Below are 23425 nucleotides of genomic sequence, written 5' to 3' on the forward strand. Positions count from 1 at the left end.
TACGGTGTCGTTTCAACGGATTTAGATGGTGCCCTATTTAAAGTGAATGCGGCTGTCTCTAATGCATAACCCCAAAACGACAGTGGCAAATCAGTAAGAGACATCATAGACCGTACCATATCCAATAAAGTACGATTACGACGTTCGGACACACCATTGCGTTGTGGTGTTCCAGGCGGCGTAAGTTGTGAAACAATTCCACATTGTCTTAAATGCGTGCCAAACTCGTAACTCAAATATTCACCTCCACGATCCGATCGTAGAAATTTAATTTTCTTGTTACGATGATTCTCCACTTCATTCTGAAATTCCTTGAATTTTTCAAATGTCTCAGACTTGTTTTCCATTAAGTAAATATACCCATATCTACTCAAGTCATCTGTGAAGGTTAGGAAGTAACGATATCCACCGCACGTTGTAATACTCATTGGTCCGCACACATCAGTATGTATGATCTCCAACAAGTCACTGGCCCGTTCCATTATGCCTGAAAACGGGGTTCTAGTCATCTTACCCATGAGGCATGGTTCACATGTATCAAATGATTCAAAATCAAGTGATTCAAGTAGTCCATCAGAATGGAGTTTCTTCATGCGTTTTATACCAATATGACCTAGACGGCAGTGCCACAAATATGTTGAACTATCATTATCCACTTTGCACCTTTTGGCATTAACATTATGAATATGTGTGTCACTACTATTGAGACTTAATAGAAATAAACCATTCACAAGTGGTGCATGACCATAAAAGATATTACTCATATAAATCGAACAACCATTATTCTCTGATTTAAATGAATAACCGTCTTGCATTAAACAAGATCCTGATATAATGTTCATGCTCAACGCAGGCACCAAATAACAATTACTAAGGTTTAAAACTAATCCTGAAGATAAATGTAGAGGGAGCGTGCCGACGGCGATCACATCAACTTTTGATCCATTCCCGACGCGCATAGTCACCTCATCTCTTGCTAGTCTTCGTTTATTCTGTAGCTCCTGTTTCAAGTTACAAATGTGAGCAACTGAACCAGTATCAAATACCCAGGTGCTACTACGAGTACTAGTAAGGTACACATCAATAACATGTATATCAAATATACCTTTGACGTTGCCAGCCTTCTTATCTGCCAAGTACTTGGGGCAGTTACGCTTCCAGTGGCCAGTCCCCTTGCAGTAGAAGCACTCAGTATCCGGCTTAGGTCCAGATTTGGGCTTCTTCGCGGGAGTGGCAACAGTTTTGCCACCCTTCTTGAAATTTCCTCTCTTACCCTTTGCCTTCTTGAAACTGGTGGTCTTATTGACCATCAACACTTGATGCTCCTTTTTGATTTCCACCTCCGCGGTTTTTAACATCGCGAGGAGCTGAGGAAGTGTCCTATCCATCCCTTGCATATTGTAGTTCACCACAAAACTTTTATAGCTAGGTGGTAGTGACTGAAGAACCCGGTCAATGCCTAATTCATTAGGAATCTCAATTCCCAGTTGTCTCAGGCGGTCGGCGTACCCAGACATTCTGAGCACGTGCTCGCTAACGGAGCTGTTCTCCTCCATCTTGCAGTTAAAGAACCTTTCGGAGGCATCATACCTCTCCGCACGGGCTTGGGTCTGAAATAAAGTATTCAGTTCCCCAATCATAGCATATGCCGAGTGGTGCTCAAAACGCTTTTGGAGCTCAGGTTCCATACCAAGCAAGAGGCCGCACCTAACTACATTGTGGTCCTCAGATTGAGTCAGCCAAACGTTCCTAACGTCAGCAGACTCAGTTGCTGCGGGTTCTGCACCAAGCGCTGCATCAAAAACATAAGCCTTTTTGGCAGCTTCGAGGATAATCCTCACATTCCGGAACCAGTCCGTAAAGTTACTTCCATTGGACTTCAGTTTATCTTTCTCTAGGAGAGTATTCATATTGAATGTAGGACGAGCCATTGATCTACAGCATATTTGCAAAGGCAATTAGACTAAGTTCATGATAATAAGTTCAAGCTAATCAAATTACTAATGAACTCCCACTAAAATCAACATCCCTCGGGTTGTTTAGTGACACATGATCCAAATCCACTACACCAAGTCCGATCATCACGTGAGATGGAGTAGCTTCAATGGTAAACATCAGCATGTTGATCACATCATTCATATGACTCATGTTTAACCTTTCGGTTCCTTGTGTTCTGAGGCCATGTCTGTACATGCTAGGCTCGTCAAGTTAACCAAAGTATTCCTGCATGTGTAAAACTGGCTTACACCCGTTGTATGCGAACGTAGAGTTTATAACACCCGATCATCACGTGGTGCTTCAAAACGACGAACTTTTGCAACGGTGCATACTAAGGGAGAACACATTATTATCTTGATATTAACAATGAGGGATCATCTTATAATGCTACCGTCAACTAAGCAAAATAAGATGCATAAGAGGGATAAACATCACATGCATAAATAATGTGACATGATATGGCCTTCTCTTCGTGTGCCTTTGATCTCCATCTCCAAAGCACGGGCACGATCTCAATCATCACCAGCATGGCGCCTAGGTCCTCGGGCATCATGTATAGTTGCCTCCACCAACTATTGCTACTACTAGCGATAAAGTAAAGCAATTACATGGCGATTAAATCATTGACACGAAGGTCATACAATAATTAATGAGACAACCATACGGCTCCTGCCGGTTGCCAAACTCGTCGACATGCAAGTCGTGAAATATTACAAAACATGATCATCTCATACATCAAATATATTATATCATATCTTGGCCATACCACATCACATGCCCCTGCAAAAACAAGTTAGACGCTTCTACTTTCTTGTTGCATGTTTTACGTGGCTTTGGGGGCTGCACTAAAAGAACCGTTCTTACTTACGCAAAAGCCACAACAATGATATACAAATTGCTTATTAACCATATAGGCCTCCCATTGCAAATCAGATTTCAACTATAGTGGGAGAGACAGACACCCGCCAGCCGCCTTATGCAATACAAGTTGCATGTTAATTGCGGAACCGGTCTCTTGTGCGAAGACAAGTAAGGTTGGTCCGAGCCGCTTCATCCCACTATCCCGCAAAATCCGATAGTGCACAAAGGAGGTAGCAATATGAACATCAACGCCCACAACTAAATTGTGTTCTACTCGTACAAAACATTTACGCATTGATCTAGCTCTGATACCACTGTTAGGTTCGTTGCATAGGAAACAAAAAATTTCCTACGAGAAGTGCGGAAGAAAACCCAAGAATATATATACTAGATGTATGTAACGAGAGGGATCATGAACACCATACCCTCGTAGACCGCTAAGCGTTACGATCACGAGATCGTTGTTGGTGTAGTGGAACTTTCAATGAGATCAATCTCAGTGCCGAACGGACAGCACCTCCATGGTATCCACACGTTCAGCTTCACGTTGTCTCCTCCTTCCTCGATCCAGCAAGCGAGAGGGAGAGGTAGACGAGATCCCGGCAGCACGACGGCATGGTGACTATGGTGAATATTCTCACGGGCAGGGCTACGCCGTGCGCGTGAGAAGAGGAGGAGAGGAGGGCTCAGGGGAGAGAGATCCAACTGAAAGCTTGGGGTGTCTCTCTCCCTTGCCCCCCCCTTCTATTTATATAGGGGTAGAGGAGGCGTGGCCGGCCAGGACTATCCCGTGGCCAGGACTCTCCGGCGGCCAGGACTCTCATGCGGCCAGGACTCTCCCGCGGCCAGGACTCTCCTCCTGGCCGCATGGGCCCTGTGGGCTAGCCCCTCGGCCCATTAAGGCCAGGGTGCTCCCTCACAGGCCCATTTAGCCCAGGGATAGGTGGGCCTCAAGGTGGAACCCTCCGGATCCCTCCGGAACCTTCTAGAAGCTTCCTGGTCAAAACCGGGAAATATTCCAAACTTTCCAGAACCCTGAAAACAACTTTCCATATATAAATCTTTATCTCCGGAACATTCCGGAGCTCCTCGTTGCGTCTAGGATCCCATCCAAGACTCCGAATCATAATTCGATATCATCATCATTTATCTCATCTAACCCAAGCAACATGAAACGTTAAGTGTGTGACCCTACGGGTTCGAGAACATGTGGACATGATCAAATATCAATAACCAATAGCGGGACCTGGATGTCCATAATAGTTCCCACATATTCCACGAAGATCTCATCGGTTGAACCACTATGTCGAGGATTCAATTAATCCAGTATCCAATTCTCTTTGTCTCGCGATATATTACTTGCCCGAGATTTGATCGTCGGTATCGCCATACCTAGTTTAATCTCGTTACCGGAAAGTTCTCTTTACTCGTTCCGTAATATAATACCCCCGCAACTAAACACATTAGTCGCATGCTTGCAAGCTCATTAGGATGTTATATTACCGAGAGGGCCCAGAGATATCTCTCCGTCACAAGGAGTGACAAATCCCAGTCTTGATCCATACAACCCAACAAGCACCTTCTGAGATACCTGAAAAACACCTTTATGATCACCCAGTTACGAGATGACGGTTGATGCCCACAAAGTATTCTTCCGGTACTAGGGAGTGGCATGATCTCATGGTCTAAAGAAATAATACTTGACATAATAAAACATAAGCAACTTAAACTTAAGTGACACGATCAAAAGCTATGTTTAGGTTTGGGTCTGTCCATCACATCATTCTCCTAATGATATGATCTCGTTATTAAATGACAACACATGTCTATGGTTAGGAAACCTTAACCATCTTTAATCAACGAGCTAATCTAGTAGAGGCGTATTAGGGACACGGTATTTGTTTATTTATCCACACATGTATTTGAGTTTCCAATCAATACAATTATAGCATGGGCAATAAACATTTATCAAGAACAATGAAATATGATAATAACAAATTTATTATTGCCTCTAGGGCATATTTCCAACAAAGGCAACATGTGGTCATCTATGTGTCTCGACGAGAAAATCAAACTTGACGTGTAGTGGGACCATGACCAGTTTAGTTGAGTTCCTGCATGACACTAATGTTGTGTCTAGTCTGCCACCGCAGGGAGCTCGGCAACCTGCTGATCTGGAACTATCAAATGCTGAATGCATTTTGTGGTAGTTAATTCCTAGACCATCGATTACCTGAGCAAATTCTTAAGCATCATGTCATGCACCATCTCGGGATCTGGCCGGAAGATTTTGAACAGCCAGTTGCAGATGACGCTAGGCGTTTGGTATTCGAGGGGACGATAGAAGTTGAGCTCCTTGAAATAGGAGGGGGAGGGGGGGGGGTGCGGCGGCGCTGCTGCTGTTGGTGTTGATCCCCATGCCGGCGGCCTTGTCTGCTCCAATCCGAATCCAACCCTTGGATATCTTGGCCTTCTTACCAAGCGGACCCGGCTTATAGTACCCAGGCGGCGCTGGTCCGTCTCCGGCCAGGGGTCGAGGCTTTCGTCCGAATCCACGAAGGCGACAAGATTCCTCCGCCTCCGCCTCCGCCTCCTTCCCTGCTTCAATCATGGGTCTGACCGGGGGGATCTCCGATATCTCGGCCCTGGTCCGACTCCGACGAGGGGTTGAGTCTCCTCCTTGTCGGCCATGGCGGCGAGGATCCGAGCCGATCCGAACTTGGTTAGGGTTGTGGTTGGCTACGGTCTTTTTTTTTTTTTGAGAACTGGGGTTGGCTACGGTTGCTTCTGCCGGTGTCCTATCTCTGGTTGTCTGGGCCGGAGATGGGATACTAGGCCAAAAGCAACTAACGTTTTCAAAGTGCAATGTACCGAATGCGTGGGGACTTAATATAAGATGATTATAATAACCAACCTCTAGCTAGAGATAAGCATTATGCCCTGGTAATGTTATCTAATGTGTAATCTTATATACAAGGAAAAAGAACAAGTAGAGAGAGAGACACGGTCACCAAGTAGTAGCACTAGTGGACGACATCGAAAATCATTTTCATGCAATGCACTAGCTAGCAATCTTTCCTTGTCACGCTGTTGATCTAAAATTTTTTGGGTGGATCACTATTCATCAGAATTGACTCGCGTGTTATAGTGGTAGAGTAAATTAATCTGGGCCAGTCAAACCACAAGGACAAGAGAGTCGGCCCATCACGAGATTAATTCTACCAGGCTTTGCTTACCCGGAAGATCGAGGCCCTTTAAGTTCCACGCAGACATGGGAAGCCCAACACAACCAAGGGCTTTCCTCCCTGAAGAAAAAAAAGAAGCAATTTATCATGGCCGTTGTTGATTAGGATGCGGAGACAATATCCACGATCTGGCCCGGCCATCTCCACAGTTCACACGAACCTGCCTCAAGGTGTGTATAATGTCAGTCACACTTGTACATGACCAAGAATTCTCTAGAGAATATTTATTGGCCACCAAGAGAATTCTCTCTCTAGAGAAACCTAGCCTTAAGACTTTCCATGATAAATTACATTCCTCTTCAAATAATCTCTCGTCTTCTAAAATACTAATAACTACATGTACGCATGCATGCCCACGGGAGGAGGTGATTAAATAACGAATTGACGAGGTAACAATTCTTGCCATCTAGAATGTAATTACAATGGAAAACATCCATCAACGTCCCTGAGATTGACTAATATCCAACAAGAAAAGTGCTACATATCCAAATATTAGACACCCTAAATACCATTCCATAATTCGGACCAAACATTTTTGGGCCAAGTACATATACTAGGATTTGCCCCAAATATATCCAACAAGAAAGTGCTACATATCCAAATACTAGACACCCTAAATACCATTCCATAATTCGGACCAAACATTCTTGAGCAATTACATAAACTAGGGTTTGCCCCAAATCCAACTAGAACCCTCAATGTACACAAATTTCTAGGGCAAAATGCGGAGGAAACAGAGGGGATCGGAGGAGAATACCTTGGGGGGGGGGGCAAATGCCACCGGAATCCACGGAGATTGGGACGAATCGGGGGAGAGATTTGGAGGGGAACCGCCGCCGCCGCCGCTGTGTTCTAACGGGAGAGGCAAGGGGCGAACCCTTCTGTGCGTGAGCCTCTGGCCCGAGCGGTTCGGCCGCTTTAGTGCAGGGGGGTATAGCGCCTGGTGTGAAGGCGCTAAACTACCAGTATAGCGCCCGTGAACGAGGCGCTATAATGGCTTGCCGTGGGTCCCCGGGGTCGCCACGCTGGACAAGTACGCCACGCTGGCACCAGTTTAACGCCCGGTCACAAGGCGTTATACTGCAGGTCTAACGTCCGGTATGCGGGTGCTACACGAAAGGGTCAGGTTTGTGAAATAGTTTCGCCAGGAGTCCATTTTTCAAATTTCTTTGTGTTTTATGTCAAATTTGTCGAAATTCAGCATACACCACGAATGCCTTCCTTTCTTGCTGCTGACATGCTAGCATATCTGACAACAGGCAGGTTCAGAAATTCAGCAGTGTAAATGTAGACTACCAAAGGGAGGTCAAAGACCTTTTGAGATTTTAATGCATTTACACCAGAAAGTAATTAGACTATCATAACTCAGTGTACTAAACTAAAATAAGTGCTGGATATGCAGATCAAAACAACCGTAAATATCCAGTCTGCCTTATTGTGGTTTTTGAAGAAGAAATCCAGGACAAAATAGGCAGGCATGCTCATTTAAGATGGCAGATCCTTTCAATGTGCTCGGAATTAAGAACTAGCGCATGCGGCTACAAGAAACCACAAGGCAGTGAACTGCAAAATTAGCGATAACATGATCTAGTCGAAAATAATCTCTACAGTCCACTGGGATTTCTACTCACTGATCCATCACTTGGGTAGGTACCAGAGGACAGGAAACAGCTTCTTCAGGTATGACAACAATATTTACAGTTCTAAGTAGGTTTCCCATGTTGACAATCATTTTCTGTCTTGACTACCTAAAAAGGAAGCCCCCGATGCCGTAGGTTGTCACCCAGACAAGAAGGGGAGATCCTCACATCATTATCCATAACTGAAACAAATCCCAATGGCCATTTTCTACCAGTACAGACAATTAGTGTATGTGCGCGCGTGCGCGTGTGTGTGTGACACATGAAGCCAAAAGCTCAATTATTAGAAGCAAAGAAAATTAGGCCAAGACAGGAGGGCAAGAAGAAGGGATTAATTTCGGGAAGGAATCCAACCTAACCTGGCAATGTAGCCCCTCGTGCCAGCTATTTTAGCCAGGCCAGCAGCATCGCAATGTACTTTGGTTGTTTGCTTCTTGGTCTAGTCACCACCAACTCATCTGTGGTTTGGTATATCCTACCCTGTACTTGTGTACCACCTGTCGAGAATGATGCATTTAGCTAATTACAACACTAGCATCACATTAAATGATTTTACCCCTTTTATTTGTCATATATTTGACTTACAAGCGTGTCTCATGGTGTTACACATCATCAGAAGCACTGAAGCAATCCAAGTAGCAGTTCAGGAAAATGGATGAGTGTTGTTATTTCACATTTTTTTCAATCATTTCAACTTTTGTGTAATTCTTTCATCTTGAGGAGAGCTGAAACTAACAGAAACACCACTCCATATGCAGCTAATGCAACATATAACCATATGTAAAGAAACGTGAACATAACTTGAATGAAGTACCGCTATGGCGCTATGGAATGAGGCAAATCTTCCCTTTTTGCAGCCAACCATGGTACTGCAAGTACACCATGATTAAACAAGGCGGTCCATATGAGTAATTAAACAGGTCAAATGAATGAAGATACAGTGCAGCTACTAAACAATCCTTTGCATAAAGCAAGAATGTGTTGAAATTCTCAAATGTAGTTCCACATGAATATCATGTCCTAATCTTCATTGAACCTACAGTGCAACAATCGACCTAAAGCAAAGAGCCAATCGAACATGGAACATACAAAAGGCATCCATGTGGCAAGAGGATACGAGATACCATTTCATAATAGTATGGGCCATGCAATAATCATTCGATCAGGTGTTTATGAAACAGCACAACTAAATTGTTAACATGTAAATATGCAACCCAATGGGATGTTTTTTTAGAAGCAATGGGATTTTATTGGGACACCATGTTTCCCTCAAACCCAATGGTAGCAGCAACCAAGAGTATTCAAGAGTGAGTTAAGATCCAGTGTGCATAAAACTTCAGAAGTATGGGGAGCACATGCAACAATTGTTGCAGAGAGAGAGAGGAAGGGAAATGAGAGAGATAGAGAGATAAATACCACTTGACTGCGGGGATTACAGAACTCGATCTCCGGGAAACAACCAGATCAGCCTCCAGCATATCAAAATTGTGCACTGGGAGTAATTAATCAAAAGCATGTAGGTTAACCTAAAAGCATGTGAAACAAAGTGGATAGTGACACTGCATTTCAAATAAGCAATACTGCTGGATAGGCAGTTAATGTAAGAAAACTTCAGCTCAAAAATGTAAAAGATAAGAAAAGTGATTCTGTAAAGTAGATAAAATGATCAAATGATATATATGTGAACAATTCAACATAACCACGAATAGGAGAATTCACCGCCACGTTGACCGTTCAAAAATACATCTGTACACATCTAAACCCTCAATTTTCCAAAACTCATGACACGGGAATTACAAGAAAGGAACTGGAAGTCTGGAATGTTACAAAGAAACAAATGAAATAATAGAAATGGTTACGTAGCTACCTTGCAAACAATGGTAGTATCAAAAATTAAGTTATAACTGATGACTAACAAAATGAAAGGAATATGGTTCTTCTCTATAGGATCTCCAAGCAGATTCATGTTGATGCACCACCTTTTCTTCTCCTAGTGGTTCTTTTTACAGTATAGGGAGCCCCACTAGCAACTTCGCTGGTTTTCTGATTACGATCATTCACAGGCTGCTCGTTTGCAACCTGACTGGTCTCTGTTGGTGCACTTGTTCTGGGAACAGAGCTCGTCTCTGTGGCTGCACTTGTTCTGGGGAGAATTTTTGTGTTCTGGGATCTGCTTGCACTAATCTGCCGCCTTAGGCGCAACATCTCACCCTTCGCTAGCGCCAATTCCTCTTCAAGGTGTCTAGACCTCATTTCAAAGCTCTCCCTTTCCGTCTGAAGCCTTGAGATAAGATTCTGAGCATCTTCACTATTTTCTTGCGCCTGGATCGTCTTCTTCTTTTCTTCATCGAGAGCTTTAGATAGCACTTCTTTCTCTGCCTCAAGAGTGGAATTCTTAGAATGAGTGCTCTCTAGCGCCTTAGACAGTGACAATGCGCTCGTGTTCATCTCGTCTAGTGATCTGGTTGCCTCATCCAGCTCTGCTTCAAGAGCTCTTCGTGCTTGAGAATCTACCTGCAATTGTTTGGCCAAAGCTTCAAGCTCCCTGTTTAAAGTAGTCACAGTTCTTCTTTCCTCAACAAGCTCCTGCGTGGTGGACTCAAACTTCTTGTACACGTCCAGCAATTCTTTCTTCAGGTTGTCACGAGCTTCCACAACAGATGCAAGCTGACTAGAAGTAGCTTCAAGTTCTTGCATGCATGATGCATCTTCTTTACAAAAAAAAGAAACAAAAAACGTTCCGTACAAATGGTGGATTTTTCTTTTTGAGCGCAACAAACAAATGGTGGATAGCTTAATCCGTACATGTCGCAGTCCTTTCGCAGATGGCCCGGCAGGGCAGATCACAGGGCCTGTAGTAGCAACGTACGGCTTTCACTTGGCCCAGAAAATCGTCTGCCATGGCGGCTACTATTCTATGTACCCTTGGGCCTTAGCTAGGCAGAATGCCAACCAGCCCAAGTACGAAAAATACGAGTCCGAATTGGATGACTGGGCCGCGCTCTCCGATGCTTGGGCCTCTCCTAGGCCCAACAAACCAAAGCGCAAACAAAACAAGAAACAAGAGCGTGTCAAATGTGTCGCTACTCCATATCACAAAACCAAAACTAGAAACCAGTAGTTTTTTTTGGAAAGAATTGAGGTTTAAATACTGGTCCTTCGGCAGCGACACATGGATGAGTAAACTTGGTACCGACCCTTCAAGTTGGCAGCCGTTTGCATTCATGCCCCCCTAAGGCGTTTTCTCACTGACGTTGCTGATGTGGAGGTAACGTTTGCTTATGTGGCACTATGGAGTAGCCACCGAAATATATTTTTGTTGGGTTCGTTCGGCAGTGGCGAGCCCGTCGTTTCTGTTGTTGGCAGATCGAGGAACGGAAGAATGCCTGCTGCTTCGGTAGCAGGGGAGCGACAAGTTGAGCGATGAAAGAAACTTGCCGGGGATGCCCATATGATGGCCATGCTCTGCCTAGAGAGCTAGGCGCGAGGGCAAAGAAACTGCAAACAAGAAAAGAATCGTAGATCTTTCAAAAAAAGAAAAAGAAAAGAACCGTAGCCGGCCATGTAAAATACTCCATCAGGTTGTTGCAAACGACGGTTGGCTGTTAATGATCGGTACCGAGAATAATAACCAGCGCCACCTCGCTTTTAATTAAGCTATCTATGCGATTCACACAGGAAACATTTTCAGTCAGTCTTAGCCTCAACTAGTAAATGTTGAGCTCTTCTCCGGTGCCCTGTAATAAATACTGGCCATCCATTTACGAAGATCCAATGGTTCATATGGGAGTGTACCGATGAGATCCAGCGAACAGTATAGAGGCTTCCAGGGGTAGTTTAGGGACAGTTTAACTTTTCTGTCAACCTCCCGCTCCCGTAAGTCCCGGCTGGCTCTTTCCCCTTTCCCTTCTTCCCCGCTGCCTCACGCCGCCGCCGCACGCGTACCCGGCTGCCCACTAGCGCTTCCGGCCGTCGCCGCTCTCCGGCCGCCTCCTCTTCATCCGCATGCCCGGCCATCTCCTCTTCCTTCGCCGTGTTCGTGGACTGATGCCGGCCCCCGCCGGACGGCCGCCTCCCTCCGCCGAGCTCGTGGAACGGGTGCTTAAGGGTCGCCGGCGAGAAGTGCTCTCTGGAAGTGCTTCATCTGCAGCAGGCTGCGACCGCGCTCGAGAAGTTGGCCTTCCGCGGCGACAATCTCCTTCTAAGCTGTAGTTTATCACTTACCTGCTGTTTAATGCATTTGGGAGATTTGACTTGTAATAACTCCTCTATGCGTGGTGGTGTTCATGAGTCTTTTCTACAGGATCATTAATGGATTCCTGTATTTCAAAAATACTTGTATTCTAAGCATGTATTTTGTACTCAATTGGTATTGACGGGCCAAATTGGCTCAGCTGCGGCCACGCGGTGGTGTTGTTCATGCATTCATGAATCGACGAGGGGTCCTGCATTCCTGCCAGGGAGGGCGCGGCCGCGCGGGGCTTGCTTTTGAAGTGAATGATAGGCTGATGGCTCGGGTCGGCAGTACGTGGTTTGCCCGTAAGGTCGATGAGCGATTGAGGCCGGCCGCCGGCGGCCGGGGCGATGAACGATCGTGCAGAGTCTGACGGAAACAGGAGATGAGAGCACATGGGCTGAGCCCATCGGGAACGCTATTTCAGGAATAAAGAAAAAAATTGATTTTCTTAAAAAAATAAATGGAAAATGTCCATTCTACCCTTGACAAATCAAGGGTGGAGATTTATATACTGCTCTTTTACCCCTGGCAGTACAGGGGTACGGTAAAAAAGCTCGTAAATGTTTCAATTAGCTTTAGTTTCAGTAATTCTCTTTTTGGAGCAATGGGCAGAAATCAGATTGGTTCGACAATGGAACAACGAATGCAGAAATAAGATATTTGACCAAATACTTGTGCATTTCATACTCTGAATTTGTTACAAAGAATACATCTGCTTTCACATCGGGAAAAAAAAAGAGATCAACTCACGCCTAATGAATTCTTCGCTGATTTCACTGCTCTTCTCTACCTGCGCCACTGCCGAACCCGCGGCCCGGCAGTGAAGTTCCCCTCGTGACACCGGTGGCTGCGAGCTCCACGACCTGCACTCGAATGTCTCCGACTCCCGGACTCGTGCTCTGCGAGAGCACGGGGCCTGTGGCCGTGGGTAGCTGGCGAGTGAGGATCGTAGGTCGGCAGCGCCGTGGATGGGGTTTGTAGCCGGCGTTGGAACTGCTGCCGAGCGCCGTGGATGCGGTTTGTGGCCGGGGCGTTGGGACCGCCGCCGGGCCGCCGTTGGGAGCGCTGTGGACGGAGGAGACGGCCACTGAGGCTTGGTCTGATGAGATCGGGATATGGGGCGCTAGCGTTGTATACACAGACTAAAAGGTTTCAAGCGTCATTCGGAAGCTCGGTCCCCAACAGCATTCTACTACTTGTAGTAAAGCAGTAAAGACCAGATAGCATAGAGTTGGAGCTGTTGCTGGCAACTCACCACAAGTCCAATGGTGTCTAAGCACACCACACTTTCTCCTCTAGCATTGAGGACACTGTCATCGTCGCTTCGGTTTACACTGCCAATAAGACACAGACAACAATGATGAAGTTGACAGTACATCGGAGACACGAAGGTAGTCAAATAAACGCTATACCAATATGGACGAGAACAGAATAGACAGCAATACAAGAACACAACAAGAAACTCAACTGTTCACAAGGAAGATAATTGTTCCTTTCTAAAACACTACTACTACAAAAATGGCCATACTTAATGATCCAATATTAAGTACTAATCTCTACTTTAAGCTCTGACCCAACGAAAAGATAACTCAATCAGATCCAACTAGCAGAAACAATAACCATTGACAAATGGAAAGAGAGCACAAGTTATAAGCTCATAGCCATATGAGTGTAATAGTACTGCAAGGGATAAAGAAATATACTTGTGGTTCATTTAAAATTAAATTTGCTAAATGTTCAAGTGTATGCAAGGTGCATCATTGGGCATACAATTCTTGATAGTTAATGCACCCATCAATGACAATCATTTAAGATTGTCTTTATGCGTGCAAAAATGGTAGGAAGTAAACATCAACAACTGAGCAAACTCAAGGGATAACTTCCATGACAGTAAACAGATCGTAAGTTCCTTCTTGAAGCTTATGACAAGTTAAGCCAAAAGTACCTGGGTGGGTAAACATCACAGCTTCCTAACTCCTTTACGGCAAGGGGCAATCTTTCCCGATCTGTAGCCTGGTGAAGAAAGCATAATAAGCAATCACAGAAGCTTCTTAATTCGACTTTTTTTGTTCACAGAGAAGGCAAACTGACATCAAAGCCTGCACCAACTTTGATGTTCACAGTTTGTATCTCGTTATGTTTTGTCCAAATGATTTTTTCACCGGTATCCATACTTGCTACTGGTACTTCACATAACCAATTATCATTCAAGATTACCAGAAAATTCGTATATTAGATTCAAGTTTAGACCAAGTGTAAAAGCCTAGTAGGACGAAACAGTGGTTAAAAAGAGGGACATGGAAAACAAAAGAAGCATAAATAAATCAAATCAGATCATGAGGAAAGACTCATTCTCACATTTTGCTGAATATGAGTCAACAAGAAAATTCTGGTGGGGCGAAGAGAAGGATAAAAGAAGGGTACACTGTCAACTTGGGAAAACTTGACTACACCAAAGTTGTCTGGCGGAATGGGTTTCAGAGACTCAAAGTTGTTTAATCAAGCTCTCCTAGCTAGACAGTCTTGGCGAATGCTGCAGAACCCTGATTGTCTTTGTGCAAAATTGCTAAAACCTGATTGACAGTCTTTAAAGCTGAAGCTTCACAAGTTCGGAGAGGTGTTGAACATGGACTAGAACTGCTTAAAAAGGGAGTTATCTGGCGCATAGGTGACGGCTCAAAAATCAGAATCTGGAGAGACAATTGGTTACCAAGAAATGAAGGCCTGAAAATCACATCTGAGACCACCTCCACCCGGCTACATAGAGTGAAACAACTGTTTGTTCCAGGAAGAAGAGAGTGGAATTCACAACTAGTAAACGAAACCTTTCCCCCTCATGACGTGGAGCAAATTTTGAGCATTGGAATTCACCAAAACGAAGAAGACTTTGTGGCATGGAACTTTGGAAAACATGGACTGTAAAGAGAGAGTGTAATTGTGTAGCCCTTGATTGCAGAGATTAGAAACAAAATGAGTGCCTTGCCACACTGCTCCATATCCCACGTTAAGAGAGAGTGTAATTGTGTAGCCCATGATTTAGCTGCTCAAGCTAGTTTAGCTAATACAGTAGGCGTTTGGTTAAACGAAGTGCCAGTAGCCTCAGCTAAATTTGTAATCTCAGATTTCTACAATGTGACCCGTGCTACGCAATAAAGCTCTCTCTTGGTATCAAAAAAAGTAAAACAAACCTTTGCAGCGCGGTCGAGAGATGCGCTTGCAAATGTGTGGGTATCATAGCCATAGTACTGCAAGGGATAAAGAATATAGTTGTGGTTCATTTAAAATTAAATTTGCTAAATGTTCCAAGTATATGCAAGGTGCATCATTGGGCATACAGTTCATGATAGTTAATGCACCCATCAGCGATAATCATTTAAGGTTGTCTTTATCGTGCAAAAATGGTAGGAAGTAAACATCAACAACTGAGCAAACTCAAGGGATAACTTCCATGACAGTAAACAGATCGTAAGTTCCTTCTTGAAGCTTATGACAAGTTAAGCCAAAAGTACCATAGCATGAGCTTCGAAAACTTACTTTGTCCATAGTATTGTAGTTGTAGACGCGATTGTACATATCATCAACACCAGCTACAACCCATGTTTCCTTGAAACAAACTTTGCCGAACGCACTGAAATTAAATTTGCACACAGTACGATAACGTAAATTCCAGCCTCTAGCATAATCGGAATTTTTCATGTGAACAGGAGTCCACTGCATACCTGGCAGTTCTGAAACTTCAAATGATTTAACCATGATCTGCAAGATATACAAAAACAAAAATATTAGAGAATCCAAATGTTTTTATACGGCAGTACGGTATAGACATATTTGGCCTGAAAACATCATTGCAGCAGTAATTGTCTAAGCATAGACCATCTAGGATTCCAGGTGCATATGTGTCCAGCACAAAGTAAGTTGAAAACGCATACTCGAGTCTATGTTGGTTCAAATCCTTAGCCAATGCAATGATTAAGATGAGACAAGAAGATTATCCCAAAAAAGTCAACATACCACACTGCATATCACATAGCCATATCAGTGTAATAGCAGAATAAAACATCAGAACAAGCATTTCACAACATAGCAATAACATCAGTAAGAAGGTAAGATCCGCCAATATCTGCAATGACTTCAAAACCGTTTTAGGTAGCGTCCCACGATGTTCAATCCGTAGCCAACATAGCAAAAGTAAGTATGAAATGACGTATTTGGCAATATTAAGAGCGGCATCTGTTTATGGCAAGAAGTTTGGAATGGTATCGATCACGGTTTTCTTGAGCTGAGTGAAGATTGTCCTTGGGCTCTCTCTCTGGGGCTCAGCATGGAAGGTAAGATCGCCCAATTTTGGCACATAGTAAAACGAAATCGCATCAGGTTCGATGAAGAGCCTCTTTGTCTCCATAGGTGTGGCTGCATTCTCCTGATAACATAGCACCAACGACCTTACGTCTCCGCCTGGACAGTCAAAACCATAAGCCACAACACAGTGATTCCATTGCTTGTCCTCTTCCTGAACCGAAGCCAACTCATTTGGACTGGAAGGAGGCAACTGCCTGTAAGGAGTGTAGACATCCCTGGGCAACCAATAGTGGCGTTGGGTTCGGATGAAGATTACCACTGGGCCGACCTCAAGGCAAGAGCACAGGTGTTCTCTGTAACGCATCGCAGCCTCGTACTCACTGGCTGTAGGAGTGCTGAAAGGGAGGGGAACGGCATTGTGACTCGTCACACTTGTACCAGTGCAGTAGGTCCTGTGGTCAGATTGTGGCGGATTGCCGTAGGGTAAGATTTCACCTATGAGTGGTACGCCGACTTCAGATGCCAATTCCGCCACCCGCTTCAAGGACGACCCATTGACAGTGAGCACCCCATGGCCAGCAGAACAATGAATCATGGTGGCCATGTCAACCTCAAAACAGTCTGCTTCGTATGTCAAATCAGGGTCCTGGTATGCAACTGCTTCATACCACCTCCTGAGCCAAGCGGTCATTGCTTCCGCATAAGCGTGTACACAGCAAGTACCACCTGGATTTGACAAAATTGTGAGATCTTTTATTTGAAACGAACGGAGTTACAAATTACAATCTGAGTGCAATTTCTCTAGGAGTTACAAATTTACCCCAAGTAGTAGCCATCCCAGCAGATTCTCTAGGAAGCAACCGTGTCATCTGATCGGTCGGCGTTGGCATGTACTTGACTGAAGTGTGGTTGTAGAACTGCTTCCACTCGCGATTCGCTCCCCATTGGTCCATTCCCGTGATTCCGGAGCCGGAGCCGGAGTTGCAGTGCACGGACGGCGGCGTTCTAAGCAAAGGGTGGGGGTTTGGTAGGGTTCGGGGGCTTCTGGGAGTGGGAGGGGGGAGGTTGGAGTCGAAGCGGAGCGGAGTGGCGGGTGCGTCATCGACCCCTGGGGGGGGGGGCGGGGGGGTTGGTTCGCTGCATTCCCCTCCCTTGCCACCCTCCGTGGGACCCGACAGCTGTGTGCCTTACCCGCCGGTGAGAAAGGGTTTACTTTCCCCATCGCGATATCGTCCGGTGGCGGTGGCGGCGAACGCCGTACCCTAGCTGCCTCCTGCGCCGCCACGGCCTCGTGCCCGCTCCTCGCTGCAGCACTCGCCGCCGACCATCAACGTCGACCGCTCGCGGGATTCCTCCAGTCGCTTCCCATCTACTCCACCGGCGACTTCTCCAAGCGCCCGCCGCCATGCGATTCCCGCTGCTTCGCCGACCGCCCCTTCACCGTCGGCGGCCATCTCTCTCCGCGGCGGCAACTCCATCGTTCTGCTGCACGCGTCTGCTCGCCAGTGCGCTGCGGCCGGCTCCACCTCGCCCTCTCCTCGTGGCTTCCACCTCGCCCTCGCCTTGAGGACCTCTGCAACGGCATCGCCGAGGTAGATTAATTGCCAAATGCCCCCTCTTTCTCTTCTTCCCCCTTCCGATCCTTTCAGATTTAATCTCCGATGTACGTGCGATTGATCCCAGGTGAAGGTGGGGATCATGGTGAGGGAGGGGGAGCTCGGCCAGATGGTGGTGGTCGGCATCCGCCTCCACGACAAGAGCTCATCTCATGTGAGGATTTTTTTTGTCATAGTGGCGTGTAAATCCTGCTTGATCTACTTTTAGTTCATGCTTTGGATTATTAGGATTGATTAATTCTGATGTTTATTTGTGGTTAGATAAATGCACAAGGTCTTGGTGATGGTTGGTCTCGACTCTTCACATGTTATTGCCCAGATATTTTTCTGAAAGTGTAAATTAACATGGCCTCTGATTTCTGAAAGGTGAAAAGTACCTTACCGGGTTTAGGAAGTTGAGCTCATAATTTTTGGAATCTGACTAATGCATCATGGATTTATGCAAGTTAATTACTTAATTGATTGCAAAAGGAGTAGTATGCGTAGTGGATTAGTATGAGCAAGGGTCGCTTGAGTGATATCTTACTCTTGTTTGCTTCTGATAGAACTACTAAAAATATATATATCTGTATATAATGAAAGTATATAATAGAACTACTCAGACTTCTCTTTGAACAGGTTAAAACTTCCAGTTATGCTCCTGCTATATTAGATTCCCATTTTCTTCTCGACGGTATTGAAAACAGCTCCCTAATGAACGCACTGTTTAAGATGTGTTCTCATCTCCCCACTGTCTTATCGCTCATGAGTTGAGAAAACCAATGTGACTCTCAGTTATTGGCCTTTTGGAAGTATCTTTTTTTCATCCATGACTAATATCATGAAATCTTTCACATGTACTCACCATTTGTTTATATTTTCTCTGCAGGTAATCTTATAATCGTTCTTGTAGGCCTCTGCCATTTAAATTTGGGTGGGGACACTCAATAAGACTTTGTGAAACATGGCTAATTCGGGTGTGAAGATCAAAATCTTATCAAAATACTACCATGGAATGACTATGGACTAAATCAGACCTTGACGTTTTGCTGTTGACATTAAGGTTTGTAATTTTCTCACCTGCTGCTACATTGTAATCACTACTAGGTGTTTTTGCATTGACCATTTTCCTTGGTATGCAGGTTTCTTAAATTTGTTCTCATAGGCTTCCACATATTTTGCATTTAAATTTGGGTTGGCGTCACTTATCAGGACTTTGTAGGTTTACATGGCTACCTTGGATGTGAGGATCAACATATAACCACAGGTAATTGTGGAATAAATGGTACTTCATTGTTTAGCCAAGATTTGCAATTTTCTCACCCGCTGCTACATTTCTATCATTACTTGTGTTCTTGCATTGACCATTTTTCTTGGAATGCAGGTGCCCTTATATTTGTTCTCGTAGGCGCCTACATATTTTGCATTTAAATTTGGGGTCGGACTCACTCATCAGGACTTTGTGGGTGTAAATGGCTAGCTTGGATGTGAGGATCAAAATATCACCACCGAATAATTGTGGAATAAATGAGACTTCACATTTAACTAAGGTTTGCAATTTTCTCACACAGCGCTACATTTCTAATACCAATGGAGGTCCCTGCGTGGGGAATGGATTTCATGGGTGTCAACCGTCTTATCAGCTTTGATTTTTCAAAATTGGCTTCTGCCTATATTCACATTATACAGGAAGATATCCAACTTTGGGCATCTAATTTATGATGTATTATTGTTCTGTTTTTAGTGTTTTGGAATTTGTGATCAAACCTAAAACATGTTTCGGGCTTGTTTGGGCAAGAGCCTGAGGGGTTCTTTCTCTAGGATTTTGAATATTCAAGTGTTGTGTAATTTTGCAGGAAATGCTACCAGAGGTTTGTCCCTCCTCCCTTATGTTTGGTTAATTAACCACCATCTTTGGTAGACGTATAACAGGCTACACGTGATTGAATGCTGACTGTACCTCCGCAGAAAGGTCGAGGGCAAGCGCTTCAATTCCTTCCTTGACCTCTACCGCTATGACCCATGGGAGCTCTAGGTTGATCTCAACTAACCAGCAATTAATTAATCTCCCTCTCTCTAGATCTCTTCAACCAGCTAACCCGTCCTCAGTTTATTTCCCTTAATTTCCTGCAGTGATCCATCCACCGGCGATATTGACAAGCTTTCAACATCCAATATACATGTGGATCTAAGAAGTGAGCGTTGGACCATATGAATTAGTTTATCTCTATTATCAATGTGTTTTTACTTTATTTGTGGACATGCTTTTCTGATCTGTTTCATAGAAGCTGTATGTATTTAACAGCGACACTGGCTTACCACAAATAAAATCTGTATATGCATTTATTATACATACTCTTGATGATCAGTTATAGTTGTGGCTTTTCGGTGCAATACTTAACCTATCTACGCCAACTTTCTTGAAATTCATACATCTTACTAATCTGCATATTGCTTGCATAGGTTATAGGTGTAGGATTATTACTGTTATTTGGCAGATATGAGCAATAAACCACCGCTCTTGTGCGAGTTTAGTAAGGTGCAAGCGTAGGCAGCTGTTCTGCTCAAAAGCATGTTACTGCATGTTTGTCAGCCCTGCAGCATATCTACCCATATTTGTTTGTGCTTCGTTCATTTTTGTCTGGTCATGTTCTCACACTTCCTTTTTTTGTGTAGGTTTATAACTCACCTGGTTATGGCCTATGTATTCACATTTTGGACCTGCTATGTACTTATGAAGGAATATGAAAACGTCACAACCATGAGGTTGTGCTTTCTTGTTTCAGAGAAACTACAACCAGATCAGTTACCGGTATGATCATATGTCCAAAACTTTGTGTATTCAGTTCCTATTTAGTAAAGATGTTCAGATGTGATGTATATCAGCTTGGATAAATTGAAAGCGGACTGGCATGCTTTTCACTGCAAAGCATCTACCAAAATTGTGGGAATAAAATGATTACACACTGGATATTTCTGCATCATGTAAATTGACAAATAATTAGATCTTTCTACAAAATTCAGTAGAAAATTCTGCGTCCGACTTTTTGTGTGCATTTAGGTATATATCATCTTTGTGGCTGTAACTTCTACATGAGCTTCTTTTAGATCCCTTTTCTGAAGAAAAAATGCGTTTGCACATCGGAATAATCTCAGTAGAATGCTGTTGACAACATCACCTTCTGCATACATGATCCTTCGTAATTCCACTTAACAACTGTGCCATTCCGAGCATTTCATCTTACTGGATATAACCATTAACTTCAATAACTTCATTTGTAGGATTCATCTGGTATAACGATAGTTTGGCGACGCTATTGGCACAAGTGCTGAATGCTGATCTTCTTATCATGCTTAGTGATGTGGAGGGACACTATAGTGGTCCACCGAGTGATCCTCAATCAAAGGTCATCCACACGTGCATTACTGAAAAATCTCATGTAGGAAGAGATGGAATGCAAACTAAAGTGGCATCTGCTGTTACTGCTGCATCAAAGGGCGTACCTGCTGTAATTGTGAGGTGACCACAACTTTTTTTTTTCTTGGTGTTAGAGCATGAAATTTTATATGCATACCTACTAAATATTCCCATTAGGTTAAGATACTGCAAGCTACTATATGGTCAGTCAAACTGGCAGCTACCATATTTGTGCAATTTTGGAACGCAGGGAGTACTAATTAAACTATTGCTGCTATAATTGGATATTCAAAAGTGCTCGAGTAAGACAATTGGTAATTAGTTATGGAGATTGGAGTTTTAATGCAAGGGTTTAACATTAGATAATCATCTGCAATGTTTGTGTTGATATATAGTTTGAATAACTTTCTTAATTCTTAAGTACTCCTATCAAACTGCGCATCTTCGAAGTGGCTGGTGCCACGTTTGTTTGTGCTGTTGGTCAGGAAGCAGCTTAGCACACGGTGGCATCAGACGAAAATAACCAGAATAGAAGGTTCATCAATAAAATGTGCAATTTAATTTTCAATCTGTTTACTTCTCTAGAGGATCATCTACCTCACCCATTTTGATCGGAATTGTGTGTACGGAAAAAATTTCACCATGCAAGAATACCAAGTTCGCCACCTTGAATGCCTTATAGGCACAAAGAGCCCTCAGTTCAGATACTATGTGTGCACAATGAACAAGCCATTTGTCTCACCCAGACAAAGGATGGTAAAACCTACAAACTATTAATTCTCTCATCATACATATTATTCTCTCATGACAAATATTGATCAACGTTATCAATGATGCTTTCTTCTCCTATATGCAGTATCTTGATCATACCGAGTTCCTGCTGCCGTATCTTGATCCTGCAGTGAACCATCTGCGTATAAAGCTCGCGGGAACCTCAATTGCACATCGAGTTCGCCTAATGAAAGGAACATATGGTAGAGCAACCATCACCACCAACTGGCAAAATTTTGTGCACGATGCTGGACTTCAAGAGAGATATAGTGGCCTTTGTATTCAGCGCTCGTCGAACCAAGCTGTGCCTCCATGTTCAACAACTCTAGCTGAAATTATGTAATGAAAACAAGATGTCTGTACAGAAATATCCACATGGTGCTACCCTTTTGTCACTTGCTGTAACTCTCATGAAGCAAAATAAGTATTCCCTTCGATCCATATTACTTGTCTCAAATTTAAATTTGTCCAAATCTGAATGTAGTATTTCAACAATTAATTTCGGCCGGAGGGAGTACTTAATTCTTTATGTGTTGCGTTTGTTCACTTGCTGACAAGTCACATAACCATGTATGATGCAGCTGTTATTGCTACTCCATTAATGCACCGCTGTTGACAAGTGCACCTCAAATGCCCTGAACTATCGTACAGGAGCGACAGACAACCTCACTGGGTCTTTTTGAAGTTCTCACCGTTGTTGAGCTACATCCCAGTGCGCCTCCAGAGCATAATCAGAACCTTACGCAGAGACCCTGAGATATACTCCAGGAGGCGCCCAGGGCGCGCCCCAGCTCCTAGTCCTTTATAGAATTATAATGAGCGCCCCACCAAACCAGCGGCTCTGTTTTTTTAGGGTTTTCTTTATCAATTAATCCTTTATAGAATTACAAAGTGTGGTTTCCCACACGATTACATAACATCTGCTAATAAATTTCATTGAACACCACCGATTAAGATGATCGTCGCCGTCTTTAGTGAAGTGCATAGATGAGTGGCAAAAGTACCATATATTGATGTTCCAAAGCAACATCAGTCTGGTGAAGTACGTTCTGCATTGTCGGCACCGGGCTCATAAAAAAGACGCAAATGGGCGTTCGGTTGGTCGCGAACAAAATTGTACAGCCTCATGGGCCAAGACAAATGCCTCTTATCGCTAGAAAGAAATGGGTGATTTCCACCATTTTGTCACCGCATAACCATGTCAGAGTGTATATAAATAGTGTAGCATATACTTTTCCTGCATATACGGAGCATGACTTAGTTTCAGAATTTACGATCTATTCATTCAATATTTCCCTTTTTAGAAGACAAATTCTTGCATTTGGATTATCTATCACATATAGAAATACCTTATCCTATCC

The 23425-nt window shown here is 43.9% G+C and overlaps 1 protein-coding gene and 1 long non-coding RNA gene across 14 annotated transcripts; one reads left to right on the forward strand and one right to left on the reverse strand.

Annotated features, from left to right (window-relative positions):
• Positions 1-12640: 12640 nt before the first annotated feature.
• LOC104582507 lies at positions 12641-17375 on the reverse strand. Of its 2 annotated transcripts, XM_024459518.1 has the most exons (6): positions 17101-17375; positions 15701-17006; positions 15516-15609; positions 13927-13994; positions 13237-13315; positions 12641-13046 (listed from the first exon to the last, which is right to left on the reverse strand). In XM_024459518.1, the coding sequence occupies exons 1-2, from the start codon at positions 17231-17233 to the stop codon at positions 16216-16218; spliced, it is 924 nt and encodes a 307-aa protein (XP_024315286.1). In that variant the 5' UTR covers positions 17234-17375; the 3' UTR covers positions 12641-13046; positions 13237-13315; positions 13927-13994; positions 15516-15609; positions 15701-16215. The 2 variants fall into 2 exon arrangements, with proteins under 2 accessions (XP_024315286.1, XP_010230539.2); XM_010232237.2 differs by having other exon boundaries at positions 12641-13315.
• Positions 17376-17474: 99 nt separating this feature from the next.
• LOC100827986 lies at positions 17475-22521 on the forward strand. 12 transcript variants are annotated; one of them, XR_002963520.1, is made up of 11 exons: positions 17481-17872; positions 17964-18050; positions 18765-18938; positions 19018-19142; positions 19260-19425; positions 19732-19746; positions 19844-19910; positions 20009-20070; positions 20552-20687; positions 21158-22049; positions 22150-22521. It is a non-coding gene; the product is annotated as an uncharacterized LOC100827986 (long non-coding RNA). The 12 variants fall into 12 exon arrangements; XR_002963512.1 differs by adding an exon at positions 18158-18262 and having other exon boundaries at positions 17475-17872; positions 19260-19910; XR_002963519.1 differs by having other exon boundaries at positions 17476-17872; positions 19260-19746; positions 19985-20070.
• The last annotated feature ends 904 nt before the right edge of the window (positions 22522-23425 follow it).

Source organism: Brachypodium distachyon, chromosome 2 (genome assembly GCF_000005505.3).
Source record: "Brachypodium distachyon strain Bd21 chromosome 2, Brachypodium_distachyon_v3.0, whole genome shotgun sequence".
Lineage (NCBI taxonomy): Eukaryota > Viridiplantae > Streptophyta > Magnoliopsida > Poales > Poaceae > Brachypodium > Brachypodium distachyon.

What these genes read in the sequence shown, in the direction of transcription:
- LOC104582507 (XM_024459518.1), bottom strand. Translation starts at nt 17,233, where the DNA reads ATGGACCAATGGGGAGCGAATCGCGAGTGGAAGCAGTTCTACAACCAC. An exon ending in TGGGATGGCTACTACTTGGG is followed by an intron (nt 17,007 to 17,100) that starts GTAAATTTGTAA and finishes TGTCAAATCCAG; the next exon opens with GTGGTACTTGCTGTGTACAC.